Source organism: Chroicocephalus ridibundus, chromosome 10 (genome assembly GCF_963924245.1).
Source record: "Chroicocephalus ridibundus chromosome 10, bChrRid1.1, whole genome shotgun sequence".
Lineage (NCBI taxonomy): Eukaryota > Metazoa > Chordata > Aves > Charadriiformes > Laridae > Chroicocephalus > Chroicocephalus ridibundus.
The window spans coordinates 21997496-22019222 of NC_086293.1; the positions used below are offsets into that span (position 1 = coordinate 21997496).

At 41.4% G+C, this 21727-nt stretch overlaps 1 protein-coding gene across 1 annotated transcript in view; it reads left to right on the top strand.

Moving 5' to 3' along the window:
• Window positions 1-21727, top strand: part of EEFSEC (eukaryotic elongation factor, selenocysteine-tRNA specific) — a 130404-nt gene that overhangs the window by 74251 nt on the left and 34426 nt on the right. Inside the window, exon 6 of the mRNA XM_063348208.1 lies at window positions 11394-11550. Within this exon, the coding sequence (XP_063204278.1) occupies window positions 11394-11550 (157 nt within the window). The remainder of the gene's footprint in view (window positions 1-11393; window positions 11551-21727) is intronic.

Sequence of the window (21727 nt, forward strand, 5' to 3'; positions counted from 1 at the left end):
TAGAACACCGCAGCTAGTCTGATGTGGGCTCTCCTAAGCCCCCTGCTTGCTGCTAGAATTAAAATAAATTCCCTGCAGTTTAACTACCAGTTTACCCAGGAGAAATCAGGCATTTATGGTTTGGCTTTTTGTTCCTATTCTGATTAATTTCAGAGCACCGATGGAATAGGAAGAATTGTAAATTCATTAAGTTTCAGCATCGCAGTACTTTTCTGCCCCTTGTGCACGGCACCCCCCTGGATTTTAGGTTTATTTTTTTTAATAAAATAAAATTTATTCTCAAAGATTTTTTTGGCTCTCTAAGAGCAAGTGTGACATTTTTGCTGTTTCACATAGAAATCAAGTCTATGAACTGGGTCAACACTATGTTTTAAAAAGGTAAAAAAAGCCATGCTTAAACTAGCAATTGGTCTTGAATTAGTATATTTTAGTGAAAAGTCATGCCGAAGCTTCCTGGTTTTTCTCATCTGCTCAAATGATGGTAAATATTCTAGAAAAATTCGAGTACCCTTGCACTTCTTTGTACTGCTCACTGTTCCCTTTTGGTATCTTGCCTCTTTAATGCTCAGACTTGAGTGGAGCCCTGGGAGTGAAGGAATCAAAGCTTCGCTGCTGATGTTCACCAGGATCTTTGAATTTACCTGTCTGCAGCCTATCCTTGAGCCTCTCTCTTCGCATCCTTGCTTATTTATCCACTGATTATTTTTTTTTTTTAATATATTACTGTAGTATCTGAGAAATTTGGCTTTAAAACATTTAGCATCTGGCTTGTTGGTTAAGGTAGTGTTGTCTGAAATGCTTCACAGTGCAGGAAAATTGCTTCTAACCAGAATGGGGCATTTGGGGGTCTGCACCTCTGCTGGCGTTGCATCTTGGTTGTGAAAAAGTTGCACGATTCAAACTGGAGGTAGGATTTTAGCTGGTGTTTTTGAATTGTTGTATAAGCGTGTGGATGCTCCTGTTTTGCTTTAGTCCAGATTTGTTTTGGGGTTAGGGTAAGTCTTTAGGAGTTAGTTTCAAGGAAAATTAAAAATCTGCTATTCCCTCAGAACTAAGAGGGCACTGGCAAGGTTTATACTTGCTGAACTTGATGGTTTAAAAATGATGTGAAATACTAGTCCAGTTTTCTCTGGAAAAGAGAGACTTGAGACAGGGGAGAAGTTCAGTGGAAGGATCTGTCGAGCATCTTTCTGGCGTAATTATGTGGAGGCAGAGACTGTTGCCGCCTGGACACTTTATTTTTGCAAAACCTTGGCTGCCTGACAAATGTACTTTTGATAGGAAAAAGAGCTGGGCTGGCAACAAGTGGCTTGTACTGATAAAAATGTAAAAGCAGGTCTGAGAGGGCTATTGTGAACACCAGTGTCATTTTAAGGAGCGTGATGCGGGAATCTTGGTGAAGAAAGGGAAAATGAGATGCTGTGGAGAAAGTTTATCCCTCTGAATCGGCATACAGGGGTGGCTGTGAATGTGGGGGCTTGCTAAACTGCATCGGGTCAGCAGCCCCTGGAGTCGGAGACAAGCAAATTATGAAGACAAACAGCAACTGTGTTGTCCTTGGTCATGTGCTTCTGGAGACAGGCTGCTCACCAGGCAGCTCTTCGCCGTTCCCTGGGTAGAGAGACTTGTGTTAATCCTAACTCCACCTCCGAAATACCTTCCTCTCTGAATTTGACTTGTACGCAGCACTGCACGTTAATTCTAGTCTGACTCATGAGGCAGTTACTCAGTTCCTGGGATAAATCCTTTGTATTTGCCACGTTATTTGCTCTTTGGCTTCCATGGGCATATACAGGTTGAGCGCAGTGAGCTTCAACTGAAAGGTGAACCGTAGAGGTGCATCATGCTTTCCTGCGTGACTCAGATATTCTGCCTATTTTGAAAGTGTTTGCACAAGCAGGATTTATCTTAGGATGGTTGCCACGGGGTCCTATTGTTGAGGATGCTCGTAAATCAGTAGTGCTCTGGCAGAAACAAAAGGAGAAGAAAAACTTCTGCCCTGCTGGCGTAGTGCAAGCTGCACCTCCTGCGCTTCCAAGCCTGTGTAGTGAAAAATATATGCACATCTCAGCTGCAGTTGTTTCCCATTTTAAGCACGGCACAATGTCTTCCTACGAGAACAGGCTTGTTGTTCCTAAAGATACTTTCTCTGTGTTCCTCTCACATTAAGAAGAATTAATTCTCTCTCTCTGTTTTGAAGTTCTTAATGTATTTTTCTCATTGTTTGCCTTGCTCTTAGGCCTTACTTATTTGATGGCAATCACATTGCACTGGGTTGTTCATCACTTTCATGTGTCACAGCCGTGGGATGTTGTAGTTTTATTTGTAGCCACTCTGTTCCCAAGTTTTGTAGGTTCCTGGATAGTGAGTTTTGTCATGGAGCTTGTTCTCGTGGGGACTGAAGCCATCATGTAGCTTAGTGTGCTTAGATTCTGGAGGATGGAAGAATCACTTATTGCTTAATAACAGCATGTTACTAATTGTTTGAATATTGGTGCGATCTAAGCGTCCCCAAGGAGAAAAGTATTGCTGCAGGAGCAAGATGTGAAAGCAGGGTAAGTTATCAAGATCGTTACCAGAGTATCTCTTCTCAAGCTTGAATGGAAGAGAAAAAGCTTATCTTTCAGCATCTTTTAGAAGAAGGTCTTGGGTGGGTTGTTTGGTTTTGGGTATAGTTTTGTGGGGGTTTTTTTTGTCCTCTTACAGTAGGATAACAGGAGCTGCGTCAGAGCAAGCGCGTTACCTGAGTGGTGGAATGGAAGGTCACCATCGCTTAACAGATTTTTCTGGCCTTTCAGAAGAAGGATGGGATATTGTAGAGATGAGTACTACTAAGTAACTACAGGAAATTTGAGAAAATAATATTTAGATCTGTTGATAACCAGCAATGACCCAGACTATCCTTTAGGGAGCTAGACGTTTTGAAAAGCAGTGGTTGTGAAAATGGCATTTTTAAATAATTATCAGCCATATCTTGTCTCTTAATTCCTTAAGGCTTTTATGAGTGAAGACACCAACATTTAGTTTACATGTCAAGTATACAGTAGCTCAGCCACATGCTTAACTAAACTGCCAAAGGAGGGTACAAAGGAGGAAAAATTAACTTGTCTGTGAGTGAATGGGACCATGCAGTGTGGCTCACTGAGGGGATGAGACCAGACTTCTGGGGAGGTTGTCTTTGCCTGGGGAGGCGGTAAGTTAATATGGGAATGCCAGAGTATTCCTGTCCGGAAAGATTCCGGAGTTAGTGGATCATGTGTGAGCAGCAGTGGTACTTTTTTCACTGAATCCTTTCCAGATATCGGTAATACTAGAATTTGTTTCACAGAGTTGTGTCTGTGCACTGTGTTTAAAATACTTGCCACAGAAATACCGTTCCTTGAATTTTCTGTTGCACGGTTGCAATCCTGCTGGGAACGAAGAGAAGTAAATTTTTTCTTCTCAGATAGATTCTTCCATCTAACTTTTTTTCTAGCTAAAGGATGTTTCAGTGGCTTACCTAGAGCTAACGTTTCATCGGCTGTTTTCTTATAGTGGCACTGTAGTTCCAGCAGGATAGCAAGTAAAGCGCTGCATCAGCCAGGCAATGACGCTTTCTGGGTGACTGATGTGTGCAGGCTGATACGGGCACAAAGAGTAACAAGACCAAACCGTGCAGTGCAAACTGACGGAGTGCTGCCGGCAGGCACAGGCAGTGACCTGGGCTGTCTGCAGAACCTGCTGTGGCTCGGGCTGGGAGAAGTGGGTGGATGTCACCCCATCTACTGTAAACACGCAGACGCCACAATTAATATTTTTCCTGCTTTGAAGTCTGAACATGAGTTTGTTTGGTTCTGCTTGGCTGCTGATGGTATGCTAAATACAGTAATAATACAGAGATGAAGGCAATCAGGTGAATAAAAGTGCACAGCACGTTTGCTAGTTAAAATGCACTGTAAAATAGGAATATAAAAGATGCATTTACTTATTGGCTTTTGTTTAGTTTTTGAGTAAAAGGGTTTGAGAAGCTTAGTGGGGAAAAGGGAAGGGAGACCTGTATGCTCATTAAACAGAAATACTATTTCTGTTAAACAGTACTGTGAAGAGGGTAGTGGTGTTTACTGACTGACACGACATACGGATTAACACAGCAGAATAAATTTGTCATAAAAGTGTACCAGCTAAGTCACAGGATCTGCTTGCTTGCTCCTATGATAAGACTGGTATTTTGTTCGCTCACCAAGGAAAGAATGGTTTGCTCCATGTGACTCGGTAGTAGAATTTTGCAAGGTTTGAGTAACACCTATGGTTATTATTTATATTATTAAATTTAAAATACAGACATGCTTTTGGGTCTTACAAGTGTATGGACAGCTGGTCTTGATTTTTCTGAGGTTGTGTAAGAGTCACCTGTGGGGGAATCGGTTTGTCAGCAAGGCAACCAATACACCATTTTATTTATTGGATACAAAAATAAATTAAGAATGTTACTTAGGTTGCAAAATCAAGCACTTGAAAGTTAGGAAATACCAGATTTACAGTTGCCTATGCAACATTAATTCTGTTCCCCTGTGCTTTTACCCTGTGCACTTAATAAGGCAGGGTTCCTGTGAAATTGTTTTGGATGTGGTCATGTAAAGAATATATCATGGGGCATATCAAAGAGGGACAGGAATAAGGTTGTATGGACATCTGGCATTTCTTAACTTCTTAAGTGCCCAATTTTGCAACTTAAATAGCTTAGGCTTTATATAAATGTAATTTCCTAGGCATTCTTAAAGTAAAAAGGTAAAGTAAAACTAAACCTACATATTACTGAACTGTAGCCATGCCTCTACCGTACACCTTCACTGGGATTGGAGTCGCAAACATTGGTCAGCGTGGCACAGACTTGTGGTGTTTGATGCCACAGACCTTGTCAGCCAAATGGCAGAAGGAAATCGTTACCCGAGAGAGATGACGGACTGCTGGGCTTTGGGCAGAGGATCCACACACTGGAGTTAGAGAACATTAGGGGAGGGAACAGACTTGGGATGTTTGTATGTCCGTGTGGGGCCTTCTGACGGGGATGCAGGTCTGTGTCAGGTCAGCCCTCCTCTCCCTCGGCTTCGGCTGCTTCAGGCAGCTCTTCGCAGGCCTGTCCTCTTTGCCGGCTCAATTCCCAGGGAGGGTTTTGCAGGCCTCTGTTCTTTGTTCCTCTCTGCCCTCCCCAAGCTATTTGTGGGCAGTTTCCTTTAGAAACAAATTAACTTACTGTCACTATACTTGACCTACTGCTACGTGCCAGATCTGTGCACTGTTCCAAGTGACACTTGACGGGTCTCGCTGATGTTTCCTTTTGGACGTTTAAGGTCTCAGAACCTGAAGTCACCACAGTTGAAAATACTTTAAAATAGTTGAAGAAAGTGCCTGAGTGTTCTTAAGTCACGGAGATACCACCAGAGCCCTCCTGGCTGCTCGGAACCGCAGCCTGAGAGGAGCCCTCTCCAGCTTGGCAGTCTTCTCCGAGTCAGGTCAAGACTCCTGCATCTACGGATCTTCTGCTCTACAGAACAGCCTCTTTTCTTGGTTTGTGCTTTGATAGTGAAGATTACAGGGGTTTTAATCTTTATAACATTTCAAACCAGGGCTGGCTGGTCTGGAGATGGGGGGTCCCGAGCAGTATCTTATGCAGTAACGGTTTGTAGCCTCCTCTCTTCCCTCTCTAAGTTGCTTTTCTTACGTAAAGGGAACACAGCATAGATTGGTGTAAAGATTAACAAAATCGTGCCATCAACCAGTTTCTTTTTACTTAGTAAAATGAACGTATTCTGAACTAGGCTGTATCAGGAATTTAGTGCCTGTGGGTTTTTTGGGATTGAGCCTTTCTAAACTTCAAATAGAGGTGAAGGGAACTTGCACTGTAAAGTTGGATAATGAAGTTCGTGGCCTGTGTGTATCCTGCGTGTGCCTGGAGAACGCTGACTGGTATGTATAGAGCTTTTAAAATCTAAACCGTTCTGGTTATGCAGTTCTTACTCATTGTTCTGAGCCGATACTAAAAGTTCCTTTTCCGCTCCCGTGGAACCTTTTAACCAGGTTATAGTGATGGCAAAATGCTCGGCAGAGGGAAGGGCGTTTATGGCTGCTGGTTAGAAATTCTCAAATGCAACCGTGCCTTTACTGAGAGAGGAAGAGAAGGGCAGAGAAAGGAAGATGTTTCTTGGATACAAGAAGCACAGGCTGGGGAGAGATGGGAGAAACGTCTGAAAACCAAAGCTAGTGGATATGCAGAGATGTCTGTGGGATGGCTTCTTGCTCTATGAAAACAGCAGTAATGAGACGTGAAGTACTGAAGGAGATGAACACTTCCTCTCCGTTCCTTCCTCCTGGATGGATGGTCAAAGGCAGAAGTTTAGTTTGTTCGCTTGGAAGGTGGTGAGAAAAAAGGTCTCTCAAGCCCAGCACACAACTGAAAGCTTCTAGTGCTGGAGGGAATTGCAGAAAGAAAAGCCTTTAATGCTTTTATGCTGATGTAAGGAAATGGTGTGGCTGACTAAAACATTCTTTCTCTGTACCAAGTCGATCACCTAGTTCTCGGAAACAAACTGTAAGCTAGAGCAGTCTTTGTAGGATCAAAAAAAGCTGCAAACGCAATTATTGGTGAAATCCTTTCTCCATCCTTTTTGCGGCCTCATTTGCCGTGATTTTCTCAATGCATGAAGCCATGTTTTAAAAAAGCAGAAAAAGGAATTTGCAGTCTCAAATATTCCCATTTCTGACATAAAAATGGAAAGTGCTTGAAACTGTTTTCTAGAAGTAAATGAGCTGTCACTGATCGTGATGAAGATGTCTCAAGTGTACTTTTTCTAAAGTACAAAAAAGTAATAAAAATACTTCGTATTTTCAGTGTTAGTCATAGGTTTTTTCTGTTTCCTCTCCTGTTGTTTTCTGCTTTGGCTTCAATGGACCATTTGTCGGTTTGCTCAGAATAATCCTCAGACCTGTTTTTATCCTTCTTAAAAAAAAATAGTTTTATTTCTGTTTAAAAGCATATAATCTTAGATTAAATCAGAAAAGGTTGTTCTTTCTCTCTGTGTCTCTTTCTAGTAGTTAACATTCAGTGCTTTTACTTTCTTGTATCTTGAATCCTTTCTTATTTCCCGTCTCCTTCTGGCACCGCTTTGTTTTCCTTCGCTGTGTTTCTGTTCCTGAGCCCTTCTCCCCCCCCCCCCCCCCCCCCGATGTGTTAAGACACGGAGTTATTTGCTCTCAAAATGTGTGTGATGGATTGTTTGAGAGGGTGTTCAGATGACGGTAATTTCTATGTTATCTTAAAAATGAGAGTGGCTTAACAGGCTGGATGGTATAGCTTGCTATCCCTGCTCAAAGCAAAATCCCATTTTTCCTTGAAATTATACTATGGTTTGCACTGAATGCCAACACGTGTAACACTAACTGTGGTTTTGCAAACAATACATGGTAGCGTACGTACTGCTTAGATAGGGAGTGTGAGGTGGTTAATTTTTTTCTGTGAACTACTTGGTATTAGCAAAAGTGTTACGTGCCAGCGATGCACATACTTCACCTATGGTTATAAAGTGCTGTTTACTTTTTTCCTGCAAACACAAAAGCCAAGTGGGAAGGGATATTTCATAAACTCAGTGCTATTGTGTCCTCTGGTCTAAGCCATAAAACAAGAGTAACAGAGACGTTCCCTTTGAACTTGAAATCCCTTTCTAAGCTGCTGATCTAACCTAAGTGAGAGGGGGAGACGATACCAGCCAGAAAATTTTTCTCTTCTGGGTATTTCTCCTCCCGCCTCTTTTCTTTTTTTTTTTAAAGTCCTTAAGTGAGTTTGATGCTGCACCTCTGCCCATAAATTTAAAAAAATATTATCGTAATGTAGGTCAGTGAACTGAAACGCCACTGTACACCATGGGGGATTAAAGTCAGAGAGGCAGCCCTCTCCCACTCCTACTAGGTCATATGACAATATAAACAAGAAATGCAAGGAGCCTTCAGCTTTTTCTTGCCCTAATCCTTTGTTTATGCAGCACTTAAACTGACTTTTGGGGTCGTCTCTGTCTGGCATTAAAGCCCTAAAGCTTTTTGAAGTTTCCCTGAAGTTAATAAAATTAGTCTGCCCTCATTGCTAGGCCCCTTGCTGCTGCTACAGAGCAGACTGCGTATCCCTTACTGTCTTTGCGGCATTTGGCTTTTTAAGTTAATAATATTTTATAAAAAAAAAAAAAAGAGTGTTTGAGAGAAAAGCAGAAAGATCTCCCAAAAGGCTGTTCAGCTAATAGGCAAAGTGATTGCCATTGTAGATGTTCTGAGAACTCAAAGGGGATTAACTTAAAATCCAGCGATTGGAGGTAAATTGCTGGTAAAGTAATTGGAAGTGTTGAGTTTCAGTTGGGGAGAACAACATGCGTTTCTTTTGCCTTTTGACAAAGCAAGACTAAACCAAAATTTTTTCTTTTATTTTTCTAATATGGTCTTAAAGTTGAGAAAATGAGGTTTCCTTCGTAGCAATTACCTCTCCTTCACCCTTTTATTTTACTGCAAAGATTGATCAGTTATATTAGTTCTTGTTATATCGGGCATTCTCTTATTATTTAGTCTTCGTCAGGGATAAATGGATGATAGGCTAACTGAGGGGGGCGGACGACACAGGGTGGGATGTACAGTATTTAGCATACGAGTCTGAGACTTTGGGTCACAAAAGTTTCAATCCAAACAGCCACAGCGGCAAGTCACTAATCACTTATTATCTCAGCACCCCTAAAGCACTTGTTTTTCTAATGGCCTACGGAGGTGCCCCAGTAATAATGGGGATATGGACAGAACATATTGATCAGCTAAAGGAGGGAATTTTTTAACAGGTTGACCATTAATTAGAGTGAAAGGAACAGTGCAGCTGGAGACCTCAGTTACTTTCCTAAACTGTGTATGCAAGGCCAAGACCCTAAAGAGCACATTTACTTATAAAAGATGAGTTTTTTTAAAATCAAAGGTATTAAGTGACTATGGCATACCTCGGTGGTGATAGGTTTTGTTGCTGTCATGACCGTCAATTGTAGGTTATCATTACCGGTTTACTCAGAGGCACGTGGTGCCTGTAACACTTGTTCACAGAAATCATTCTGAGTTTTTTCTGACGGCCCTGCTCGGGAGGCTCTAAACCGAACCATGCTAGCCTACTATGATTGCTCACCCTGTAAGTCCCTTTTAATTAAGTTAAAGATAACTTTGAAGTGCTCTTGGAAAAATAAAAGATGTTTATGTTGTCTTTAAAGTTGGCTTCCTGTGCCATTTTGGGGGGATAACTACAGAAATAATAGATAGATGGAAGATCCTCACTGGAGTGTAAGAGAGCACCTGTATTTCAAACACAGGGGTAAGAAGCACGTTAGCCTGTGGTGGAGGAGAGGAATGTTCAGTTTTGAAATTCTTGTTTTAGGAATAAAAGTTTTATAGGAAGAAGTAATATTTTCATTTTACCAGCTAATGCAACTGGAAAAATGAAGAAAGTTTTGAGAATGTAAGTGCTTCTTCAGGTTGGAATTAACAGCTGCTTTTTCTGCTAGTCTTTATTTCAGACCCAAAGAAAGGCAAGTGCCTGCCCGAAAGCTTATCTTCCCCCTCTACCACCACCTGTTACCCATGGCTCTAGTAAAAGACATTATTCAGTTTTAAATTTAAGGCAGAGGTTGCCAAGTGGTGATACTGCCTTTAATGGTTCACAAGCTATTTTGAAGCAGTGCTTGTTGAGGGAGTGGGAGAGGACAGACACACCAAAAAAAAAAAAAAAAAAAAAACCCAGAAACATGACCTTTTGGGAAAAGATGAGGAGCGGATGTTCAGGCAGCAAACGTTGTGGAGGCATCTGAATGCTTCTGCCCAAAGCCTTGAGTCTGTACCCAGCTGGGAGCAGAGCTGCCTCTGCTGTTGTCATCTCATAGAATCATGGAACGGTTTGAGTTGGAAGGAACCTTGAAGATCATCTAGTTCCAGCCCCCCTGCCACAATCAAGGGAAACCTGCCACTAGACCAGGCTGCTCAAAGCCTCATCCAGCCTGGCCCTGAACCCTGCAGGGATGGGGCAGCCACAGCTTCCATGTAAGAGGAGGAAGACGGGCTGTAGACGTTTCTCATCCTGTATGTTCACATGGTGTGGGACAGGATGAGGTCCTGCCAGTGCTCTCTAATATTGCACGGCCCTTTCAAGGCTCTTTCTTAGCTATGCAAGTAAACCCCATTTCAAATAAGACAAAAATAAAATTTCTGATGCTAGATTTACTGCCATACTGAGATTGGCATTAAAATAGAGGCATACATATGTAAGAAAATCATAAACAATAATGCTGGGGACTTGAGTCTGTATGTGCACTACTGCTTATAGAGGAGACTTCGGGGAAGGAGAGTATCTTCATAAACCAGCAATACTGTGAGCCATCATTTAAACCAAATAAAGGGGAGTGTTCAGAATTGGTTATAGTTCTGTACTGTTCCAAGTCATTTTGGTCTTTGAAACACTTAGTTTTATCTAAAAAGCGCTCTGAAGATATGAAGAAGAGCTGCAACTTTTGCCACCAAAAAAAAAAAAGCTTGAAAAGATTTAAGTAATATGCCCTTATTTCTTCTGATAAGTAAATAAATGTTCTTGCCGCGGCTACGAGGTAGACTAACTCCAGGCGTCAGGTATAGGAGGATATTCACACCTACAGGATTAGGCTCACTTGGCTGCACCTTATACTTTGTAATGCCTGAGGGAGGGTTGTTTATCTCGCCTTACCCACCAACCTTGCTGCCTCTTGTTCCTGATAGCTTAATTAAGAATTCAACTTGGAATGGTTCTTCCCACTGGGTTACAAACCTTGAAATTAAAATTGGATACAATGGTCATAAGGCTTTTAGTTTAACAAATCAATGTGTATGTAAAGGTGAATATTTAAAAGGCTCTATTTAGAAACTCTGAGTAATTCTGTCATTTCTTTGGAAGTGTAGCTGTTGGAGTGTGGGTCTGGAGCTGAGAGACGGAGAATGTTTGTGTAGGTGATAATGTACTTAGCTGTACCTTAAGTAATGGAATAAACTTTTTGTGAGCATAGGTACTTAAGTGAGTTTCACAGAAACGTTTCAAAGCAGAAAAGAGATTTTAATTAACTGATCTTTACAGCTTGTTCTAATGCAGGCATTGTTCTTCCTCTATTATAAGAAAGGTGGTGAAAGCAGAAATATATTGATTCACAAAGTCTTCTACAAATTGCCTTAAACTCAGCTGTTTTGATGACACATCTAAAGTTTTGTTCATTTGCAGGTAAATGGTTTTCTAAGGGCAGGGTGGTCGAAGTCACCAAACTTCTCATTGGTATAATTTTTCTTGTCACTTTAGACTGTAGACTCATGAAGCCCAATTTTTTTTGCAGGTGATGGATGACTACAGCGTGATCGGTCGTTCGTTGTTTAAAAAGGAAACAAACATCCAGATTTTTGTGGGTCTAAAAGTCAAACTCTCTACAGGAGAAGATGGAATAATAGATGGCGGTTTTGGACAAAGTGGCAAATTTAAAATCCGAATTCCAGGTGGGTGCTTCTCAGCTAACAAATACTAATCTACGTTAAGCGTAGAGCATCTTCCTGTATTGCAAGTCTGAATGTCACCAGTAGCCTGCTGAAGTTCTGAAATCGGCTTGTGCACAGTTGAACCGCTGCTGATTTGGTGGATTGTACCTCTTCTAAGTAAATGACGGTGGCTGTGGCTTACGCTGTGGGACTGAATGGCCTGAAGCCGCATCTCCTGTGCCAACAAAGTCAGGTCTCAGAATGACTTCTTGTTGAGTGGCAGTGACATAAAAATCATGCTTTGCCCAGAAAGGTTTGTGGAAATCTCTCCTCTCAATAGAGGGATGATTTGCACCAGAGCCCTTCTGAACAAATAAAGGAGAGCAAACCTGCAATCAGTTTTACCTGTAGCTACTTATTAAATATAGTATAGTGGATGCAAGTTCCTTAAATTGGCTCTGTTCTGCATGTTGTTACCGAACTTGCCTTCAAGCAAAAGCTGCTTGATAAATGAGTTTTTGGAGATCTTGAGAGGCTTTTTTATTGCTTGTGTCTCCTGTTTTTATGAAATTATATATTACTGTATTTTTCATCCTCGGTGAATTACAGCAAGGATTTATGCCTCCGTAGGTTAGAGCATGGGGAATGATGAGTGCTAGAGTTCTTAAGTGTCATTAGTGGCTTGTTTCTTGTCCTCCTTTTAAGTTAGGAAAGTTGTTCCGAGCCTTTTCAAAAGGCAGTAATAGGCGCTGCGTTTAACTCAGATTGTGGGATAAGATTTTATTTCTGTTTGGTTTATTTCTGTTGGACAAGTGGAGAAAAGAAATCTCGATGTTCTATAACAGCAAACAATCGCATAGAGACTGATCTATAGAAAAAACTGAAGTTTCCTGATTTCTTGCTGAAAATGGACTGTTTTCTGTTTAATTTAAGGCTTGATGCAACTGCACTAATTTTGACCCTCAGCAAATTTCCTCTCTTCTTCCCATCAGAAGATTAGAATTTCTGACCAGACAGAAAACCACCTGCGTTCTATCCTAGCAGTTATTCCGCTTTTGTCATCAAATGCTAGACTTTTTGCAGATAGGTCTGAGCGCCTAGTTAGCAAGCACACTGCATATTTAAAGAAAGAAGTTGCACCAGATACGTACGTTTTGCATTTTCTAGTACAGAAAAGCTTTTAAGCCTTCACTGAGATGGGTACCTTTAGGTAGGTGGTGAAATGATGTGTAAATGACCTTAACGCTGAAAAGGGTTCAAGCTGAAAATCAAGATGATATCTTGCTTAAAAAATGTAGTGGTTTTAGTAGATTTTGTCTCCTGGAGGCAAAAATACGATGAAAGAGAAGACCTGCAGGAGGATGGTGTTTACGTTGCCATTTCCACATTCCTACATGGATGTAGGAAATGGTTCTTCACGGGACAGGGAGAAGCCTAATAATGAGTCTTTATCGCCATTGTGGATGTAAGCAGGAACTATAATTGCGAACCAGCAGTCATATTGAGAAAATCGTATACAGATTTCAAAAATCGCTTTTTGCTCTGCATATTGAGTTAGTGGGAAGAAATGATACGTTTCACCAAGGTGTTTGTTATCTAATCTTGGTTATACTCTTCAGATGTTTAACAGCAGACCGTGAGACAGAGGACCCTTTATAGTTTGTTCTTTCAACCAGAAGAATACGTAGCAGAATACTAGAATTTAATACCTCTCTAAGGTAGGCAGAATAATACAACTTAGTTCGCTTTGCTTTAGGCTGGGTCAAACTTGGGTACTCTTGATGTCTGGAAAGAAGAGGCAATAAGCTAAATTAGCTCAAGCTGAGAGTATCAAACAACGCGTGGCTAGCAGGGGGAAGACCCACGGAAGCTGGAAGAGCCTAAAAACCTGTGTCTTTAAGAGTTGCGGAGATTTGTGCGTAGGGGGAGGGCTATTGCTGTGATGCTGTTTAAGTCAACTGCAGTTCACATTCCTTCGTTAGGTCAGTGTTGCTTTTTTAATGTGTCTGCATCCTGTTTGTGGGTTTTCAGTGGCTTTTTTTTTTTTATTAAATTTAACTGATCAGACTCTTCTCTCCCTTCCCCCCCGTTCTTCAGCCTTGCCTCTCCTCATATAAGTCTCTCTTACAGATTTATTTTGTGAAGAGCTCTTTTTAATTTTTCTGAAGTTATTTCCCTGTGATTCCTTCACAAATGTATCGGGGGGGGCGGGAGGGGAGGGAAGGAAATGTGCAAGTTGAAAACTGCCTTGGATTGCCTCAGCCTGGCAGTCGGTCAGCCCTCTCGTATTTAGAACCAGTCCTAGCCTCTGGAATTGGATGGCGTGTTCGGGTGGTTAACCCGATGGTAGCTGAGGGCTGGTTTTAGAAACAAATCTCTGGAGCAATAAAAGTCAGGTAGATGTACCGGAGGCTTGTGTCCCGACTGCTTAAGGTAACAGCAGACCAGGGCGTGTTGGAGGGTGGTACGTGGTCCCGCTGGTGCCCGCAGCCTCCAGGGCCGTGCCCGCTCCCGGGGAGCGCTGGGCTCCCCGAGTGTTGTTCCGCAGTCACTTGGAAATGGCTTGTGTTTGCCTATAGATCACAGCCTGGGAACGTGGTCTTACGTCGTCTGTGGGCTGAAACTTGGCAGACCTCGCGACTGGGAATGGCAGAACACGGATCTGTTTCTTATTCTGGCAGTGCTTGTGTGCAGCAATAAGTCAGATACTGCTGCTCTGTGAAATGGGGATAATTACTATCCATTCTGGAAAACAAAAATGCAATCTCTGATTTATATTTATTCCAGACTTTGGAGCATTAATATTTCTTGAAAAGGCTTAATTATCTTTCTTTAGAGTACAAAAAACACATCTAGAGTACAGCATGCAATTGGAAGTTCCTCAGTCGCTGAAAGATGTCAGCAATTTGGAAGAAATTCAGGGAAGAGCAGTAAGAATGCTGGAGAGGCTGAAGGGATTGATTTATGAGGGAAAGAAGATGAAAAGAAATGCATGAAACTTGGCTAAATGATGTCTAAGTGGGAGATATGATTATCTGCAAGTATTTGAAGAGCATAATGGAGAAGAATCCCTTAGGGGTGGTCCAAGGAGGTAGAAGTAAAGCTAATAGCATGAAATAAAGCAAAGTGTAACTTGACTAGTGAGAGATGTTATTTAGCAGAGATTTCTTGCACTGCCAGCTCATCTATGCGGAGGAAAAAGATGTAATTCCATTTTGAGAACACGCGTGCAGTTTGCCTGGCTGCTTGGTGTAGTGCCTGTGTCAGAGTAAAGCAGGCAGCGGGGTGGTGGAAAGTAGAAGGACAGTGTATTTTTCATCTCGTTTCTGGTTTTGTGTTCAGGCACACTTTTATCGCCTGAATGACAAGGTATAACCTACTTTCTAGACTGTTTGCAGCAGCATCTAGTTCAAAAAAAAGAAAAGTATTTGCCAGCAGATGTGCTATTCTGTAGGGCTAGCTTGTGGAGCTGTTTGTGTTTTAGCTGAGGAAAAAGTTTTCAAGGCATGTTAATCGTCAGGATGACGCTTACTTTCCAGACTGGTTGTATGATCAAATATATAGAAAGGAGGACATAATCTCTAAATTTGTAAGAGAGTTTTGCTTAGTTTAACAAGCTGCTTAAAAAACAAACAGGATTTGAAAGGCAATTTAAACGCCAGTGCCGTGTGAGTTACGCTTGTGTGTGTGCATGAGGGAGCGAGCTACTGATGAAGTGCTTCTTGCTGAGGTGGGTGCTAGGTGGCAGCTGGTTTAGTTGTAAATGGGAACGCTGGTTTTATAGTCAAGGTAAATGAGTGAGGTGTATTGTTCACCTTTGAAATCAAGAACAGGTTTGGGGAGGCAGGAACTGTATGTTTAAGTGTCTTATTCTAAAGAAGACAAAAGCTAACAATGAATAGTCTTTGGAAAACGCTTATTTCAACATCAGTTGCACCTAGGAATGTCATGCCAGTTGATAAGAAATTCAGAGGAAAGTTCAGTGAATCGTTTGAATAACTTAGTACTAATTGTAGATTCTGTTTAACTGTCTCTCACCCAAGAATTGACCCTGTAAAACTCTGCTTGGTTTGCAAAATCATGATGTGTTGATGTGTCTCATGACATCTCTTAAAATCTTTTAAAAGATTGGCTCTAGATACGCCCTCTTCATTGGTTTTGGCATGTTGCATTTGTCTTGTGTTTAATTATTGTAAAATGTAGTGACTTTAAAAATCTAATTGGAGCATATGTGATATCTCAGGCATAGTTCACTTTCCTTTCTGTCTGTCTTTACTGTCTAGTTGCTAGTAAAGCGTTTGTCCTTTCTGAGGCACTGCGGTGTGTTTGACTGCGAATTCCCCTCTTCTCTTTTTGACTCGACACGGTAAAAACTGCTGTACGTGAGATGAGTTAAACGCTACCTTATTTCTTAATGCGAAAGAAGCAGTGCATATCTAACAGTCATGGCAGCCGAACACACTTCTGAATTGAGCAAATTTAAATGTAATAAAAAGCACCCTTTTCATAAGAAGAGATACAAATGAAAGTATTAGAATACGAGCTTTTTTTACTTTGCTCTTCTTTTTAGCTGTAAGGGATAACGGTAGTTTCAAGTTTCTTACAACAGGTGAAGACAAACTTAGTTGAACTTGTCTTTTGTTGCCAGTAACTTTTTGCCTTGCCTTTTGTAAGTGTTATTGCCTATGAGAGGGCAAGTCTGCTTTCACTGTTTTTGCTGCTTGTCGTGGCGGAGAGGTTGAAGGCGCCATAAAAATCTGTTCCGAAGTAACAGCACGGGTGTCCCCCCCAGTTCAGGACACACAGTGCCTCTGGCATCCTGCACTGCTGGTGTAAGATGACTTAAAGTGGTAAGAATTAACTAATGTGCCTCATTCTTGAGAATCTCCCATATTCTTCTGTGTGAAATTAAAGGGTAGAAATGCTAAATATGTTTCCCCTTTAGCGTATTGTGGAGATGGCGTGTCTTGGTTTGGTATTTTTCTGTTTTGTCACATACTTTTTTCATTGGATGGGATCCCACACTGGCTTGGGAAGTGGTTCCTGACATAGTGGGAAAGCTTTGATGTAGGAGCTGTGGGTGAACAGCACTACTCTGCATAATTTCGATTCCAGTTAAAAATTGTGGATGTAAAAGTGGGATTCAAATCGATTATTTTTTAGCACTCTACCTAAGGAAGTCGAATAGAGGTTAAATAGTGTGAGGGAAATTAGAGTTATGCAAAGATGGAAAAATGCAACAGTAAAATAATTTGTGTATTGCATTGTCTTCTGTAACTTCCCCCTTCAGAAATATCTTAATTGTGTTCTTTTTTGATATTTTTTAATTATTATTATTCGAGGGGTGTCTCACTTTCTTCAGGTAGCTCTCAACACACCAATGTAGCTGGCATTTGTGGAATATTAGTTACAGGGTTGTTTTTTGTTTGGTTGGTTGTTTTTTTTAAACAACTGTAGGAGACAAGCTTTAAATAGTTGACTGTAGATAAATATCATATTCCCAATTTTGTAATTTGGCGGGCAGTCCTTACTGACATCAGCGGGAATGGGGCAGTCTAAGCCTTTTCATTGCACTGAGAATAATTAAACGTCCTGTCACTAAGTAGCATACTTTTTTGTGGGAGATCTTGACACTTGGAATTCTTTGCTTGTGTTGCATTAAAATAGGATAATCTTCTTCTCTTAGGCCAAATGAAATTTAGGCATATTTAATGTCCATGTTTGCCCAGCCTGGCTGCTCTTTTAATAAAAGAAAATAAAAAAATTGTTGGCTGCAAGGGTCTGGTGGGTTGCCATCCCTGTCAGTATCAGGTGAGGCTGAGCAGGATTTCAGTCAAGAGGAAAAACAAAAGCCCAAGGGCAAAGAAATCTGTGTAGCTGTGTTTTATTTAAAAGCTGGAGATTAGCTCTGCTTGTTCTTTCGCAGTCTCTCTTCCCCTACCCTCTAAACCAAACAAAACCTAAAATCCTTAAGGGGTACTTCAAGCATAAATCTCCTTCTCTCCTTTTTGTGAAAGTTGGCTGGTGTAGTATGGGCAGAGGCTGGGAGAGGATTGCTGCCAGGGAAGCATCACTTCCCTGTATGATCCCCTCTTGAGCGGATTAAACTGTAGCGGTGTGAAAGTCCTGGTGACCACATAGGAACTGGGAGTTTGTGCTGCGGTTACACAAAAAGGATGGCCTGAAGGAATCAAGCCTACCTTTAAGTGGGGACATCCTGTAGGCCCACATTGACCTTTGTAGCCAAATATCCAGATTTATTGACCTTAGAGCGTTCTTTTTGTGGAATCAAGGTCAAGATTTGTGCACATTCCTTCTGAATGAAAACAGAAGTCAAGGAAGTGTTAACTTATTAACTGGCTGGCTGTCTCATCCATGTAGCAGCAGTAGATCCTGGTCTTGACTGTAGTGGCGGAATTGTAGGACTGAGCCTCTAAACTTAGGGCTTTGAAGGGGTGATGTGTTGATTGTAAGATTGTTTTCAGAGGCAGCTGGTCATTGTATCTAGAGCTGGTGCTGTGCTCATGGGAGATTAAAACTCTTTGGATTTCAAGTTGCTATTGGAGTGTCTCTTCAGCAGGTTGTTCTTCTGGGGTCAGGCAGACTTGGATGATAAATTATCAGACACCAGGTGACACAGTGTTCGAGTGCTTCTGGGGAAGGAAAAGGTCTAGCTCCTGTCTAAGCCCTTGTTTTGGGTAAAGTATAGGCTATACGGTGGTCTCCTGGGTTAGTTGAAAAGGAGATGGCGCCTTCCCCACACACTCCCTTTTTACGCCTGTGCAAGAGGAGCCATGGGAAATTGTCATTAACGCAATGGACGGACCACTGGTGGTCCTACACCATGTGCTGTAGTCTGTGTTTGTTCCCTACTCATCACAGACAGCAATGACTGTTGCGCTCCCCTTGAAGCTGGGGCGATGGGTGGTCTTCAGGAAAAAGTCGTCTTGCTCTGCCCAATTGTTAGATGGTGCTTTAGAGCAATGTGTGCTGAGCCCTTCCTCCTACCCTGAATAGCAAAGCACCTTATACTTGCAATAGCGTGAGCTTAGCCTTAAAGCAAACCCAGCTTTAACTCTGGGCTTTGATGGCTTTTGTGTTTGTGCTTAGGTGATTATTTTTATTACTTCTACTCTGCAAAGCATGTTTTTGTGAGCTTTTTGTTTGGTATTTTGAAAGCAGTAAGGATGTAGGCGCTGCCTCAATCTAAAGAAAATTACTTTGAAAAGACAAGAGTATTAAGGTGACAAAGTTAAGCATTTAAAACTTTGGAATATAAAAAAGAATATCTTAATTAGCTCTCCATTGTGCAGATGAATTCTGATACCAGGTCCAATTACGTGATTGCATTCCCCACACCGACACACACAAGGAAAACGTTGCTGGTTTGGGGCGATGCTTCTTAATTGACCTGTTGTCCTGTACTATTTTGTTCTCCTCGGTTGAGTAATCAACTCCTTTATTTTTTGCGCTTCATTGAAGTCCTGCAGTAAATATGAAATTAATTATTTGTGCGACTAAAGGAAAAAAAAATCTTATTAAAAAAAGAAAAATAGTTCCAGCAGATGGGATCCGTTTGACCATAGCATGAGTATCTTTACTTCTCCAGAACCTCTACCACTTGGGGGGGAGGATCCCAAAAAACCCCACTTGAAGATCACTTACATTTTCTTCTCTTATTATAAGCTTCCAATCTCCACCGAGCCCCACTTCGCTTTGGCTTGGATTCTGCTAATGCTCTTCCCTCTCTCCCATCTGCTTCTGTTCTTTATACCTCTGCCGCTGTCCCCACCTCTCCATCTTTCTTGGTCTCTGAAGTTTTATGTCAGTAACAGCTTATTTTGCCCTCCATTATTTCTGCCAGCATTTCCAGGCCGCTGTAGGGGTGTGCAGGGTAGAGGGGATTTGCTTCTGACCTGTGGATCCTCTGGTGGTGTTATAATGTGAGCCCTTGAAAGGAAGGGCTGAAGGGAACATCCAGTCCATCTCTGTGCTGGAGATTGCTCTCTGCAGATGGAGCCTGTAGAGAATTTAGCTGCCAAAATAGGCTTTTCTGAGTGCGTGCTAATTAACAGCTTCCTTTTTTGCCTCCAAGAACAGCAATTGCTCTACTGGTATCTTAAAGTTAAATTTCAGATCCCCGTTGCAAAATAAAAAGATGCTATAGTTAGAATTTGTTTATCTTAGTTTGAGGATAAAATGTGGATCTGATAGTGCGAGGAGAGCTTGGGAGATGATTGTGGGTTTTTACAAGTATTTTGAAACTGAACAGTTGTTATTTCAGTTGGCAGTGACACTGGTAGTCATCTGTCCAAAGCACTCACAATGGTAAGCCCCCAAAGAAAGATTTTTCTTTTATTAAAACAAAAAAAGAAAGAAAGAAATTCTGTAAAGATTGTTTCTTTTCTTAGATAAACTCAAGTCATATATATAAGATTCTCCTAAGCCACAAAAGCTAGATACATAAATTAAACAAACTGAGATTTGCACTCAGTTGCATGTTTTTAAGATCTGGGATTTCAAAAGAAGTGCACTTATCTTGAGATTTGTGGTGAAACTGAGCGCTGGTAGCGCTGCTGTGTATTATAACCTTACTTCTCTGTAGGGTCTCTTGTGGTCATAAGTTTTTCCAGTTAATCCAGGCTTTGTTATTTTGGGGGAATGTAGTTATTGTGGAAAGTTGCATTCCCTGGGAGAAAAGAAGCATCCTACATATTAAGAGCTGCTACTTTGCTGAAATTTGAATAATTACAACAGCAGCTGTAAGCCGTTTGGACCCTATTGCTCAGTCTCGGTCACTGGCAGGAGGTGTCTGTAATTGATGTAGCTGAGCAGGCTGCTGTGTTCTGAGCTCCTATTTGCCATCGCACCACCACTAACTTATCCAGGGACCTTTTCCAAGTTATCTAATGGCTTTCGGCTTCATACTGCTGTTCTGTAAACTGCCCCTATCAGGCTGTCAGGAGCCTTGCCTAACGTGCTTAGGAAATCCTTTGTCAAATGGAGTTCTTTCACTGTAGGTTAGCTTTTTGAAGGAAGGAGGGGGGAGTGTGTGTGTGGGGGGAACCTGTGTTGGTGAGTGACGAAATGAAATATTCAAAATGAGGAAATGAACAAGTTTATTTCCCCTATAAAAGCGATCCTACTCTATTTTGCACGTGTGATAGTTGCAAAGTTGCGTAAACATACAACTGTAGAATAGAACTATAGTCAAGTTTTAAATTTTTTTCTGCATTGTCATTTAGGATATTTTTTACTTTAAGTGCAGAGGTCTTGCTACAGTCACTACAGACCAAGTATCCTGTTCCTTACAGACCAAATTCCATGTTTAATTTTGACTTCACTGGATTTATGCTGCTGAGATTGCAAACAGTTTGGATTAGAACCTGGCGTGGAGCAACACGATCACTCTTACTTTCACGAAATGCTCCAGAGGTTTAGTGTAGTACACGTCCTGCACACAAGAGCAGGATGCATGGGCTACCTTCTGTTTGTTTTTTTGTTGTCCTTCTTAGGTGTTTCATTTTGCAGATTCAATACACTCTTGCTGTGATTTCAAGTGTGAAAACATTTTATTTTTTTTTCCCCTTGAGAAAGAATATAGCTAGCAGTGCTTTTATTATGTGTCTATACAGTTTGGCTGAACAACCTTAGAGAACAACAACAACAACAAAAAATGCTATAGTAGCTTATATCTCCTAGAGAAAAGGGGAATATCTATTTTTTATTTAATTCTTGCCTAGCTCAACATAAGAACCCTCGTACTGCCCACTACAGGTTTGGGATGCTTCAGTGTCTCCCTTGAAAAAATTACTGAAGGGACCAAATACAGTTTCTTCTGAAGAGTAACAAAATATATATGCCTGATAAATGTAAAAATAGCTTTTCTGTCAGTTTTGGTGAAGTTCTCCACTGCTCAGTTAAGTGTTGTCCTCCCGGGAAGGAAAGGCCCTTTTTCTTGCCGAGGACTTATGTCAGTGCAGGTACATGTGAGGGATTCAGAGGATCCCTAGGGATTCGGTTACGGGACTTGAGCTGCCAGAACACGGTACTTTTAAGGTGATTGTTAAATGCTCCAAAAAAAAAATATGCTGGGGATTTGCACGTGTTATAATTGCTGCCTCTACTTCTTTAGGTGTTTAAGGTGGAGCTGTGTTCTGCAGGGCGGCTGGCGGTGGTGAGAGCTGACTGAAGCCCC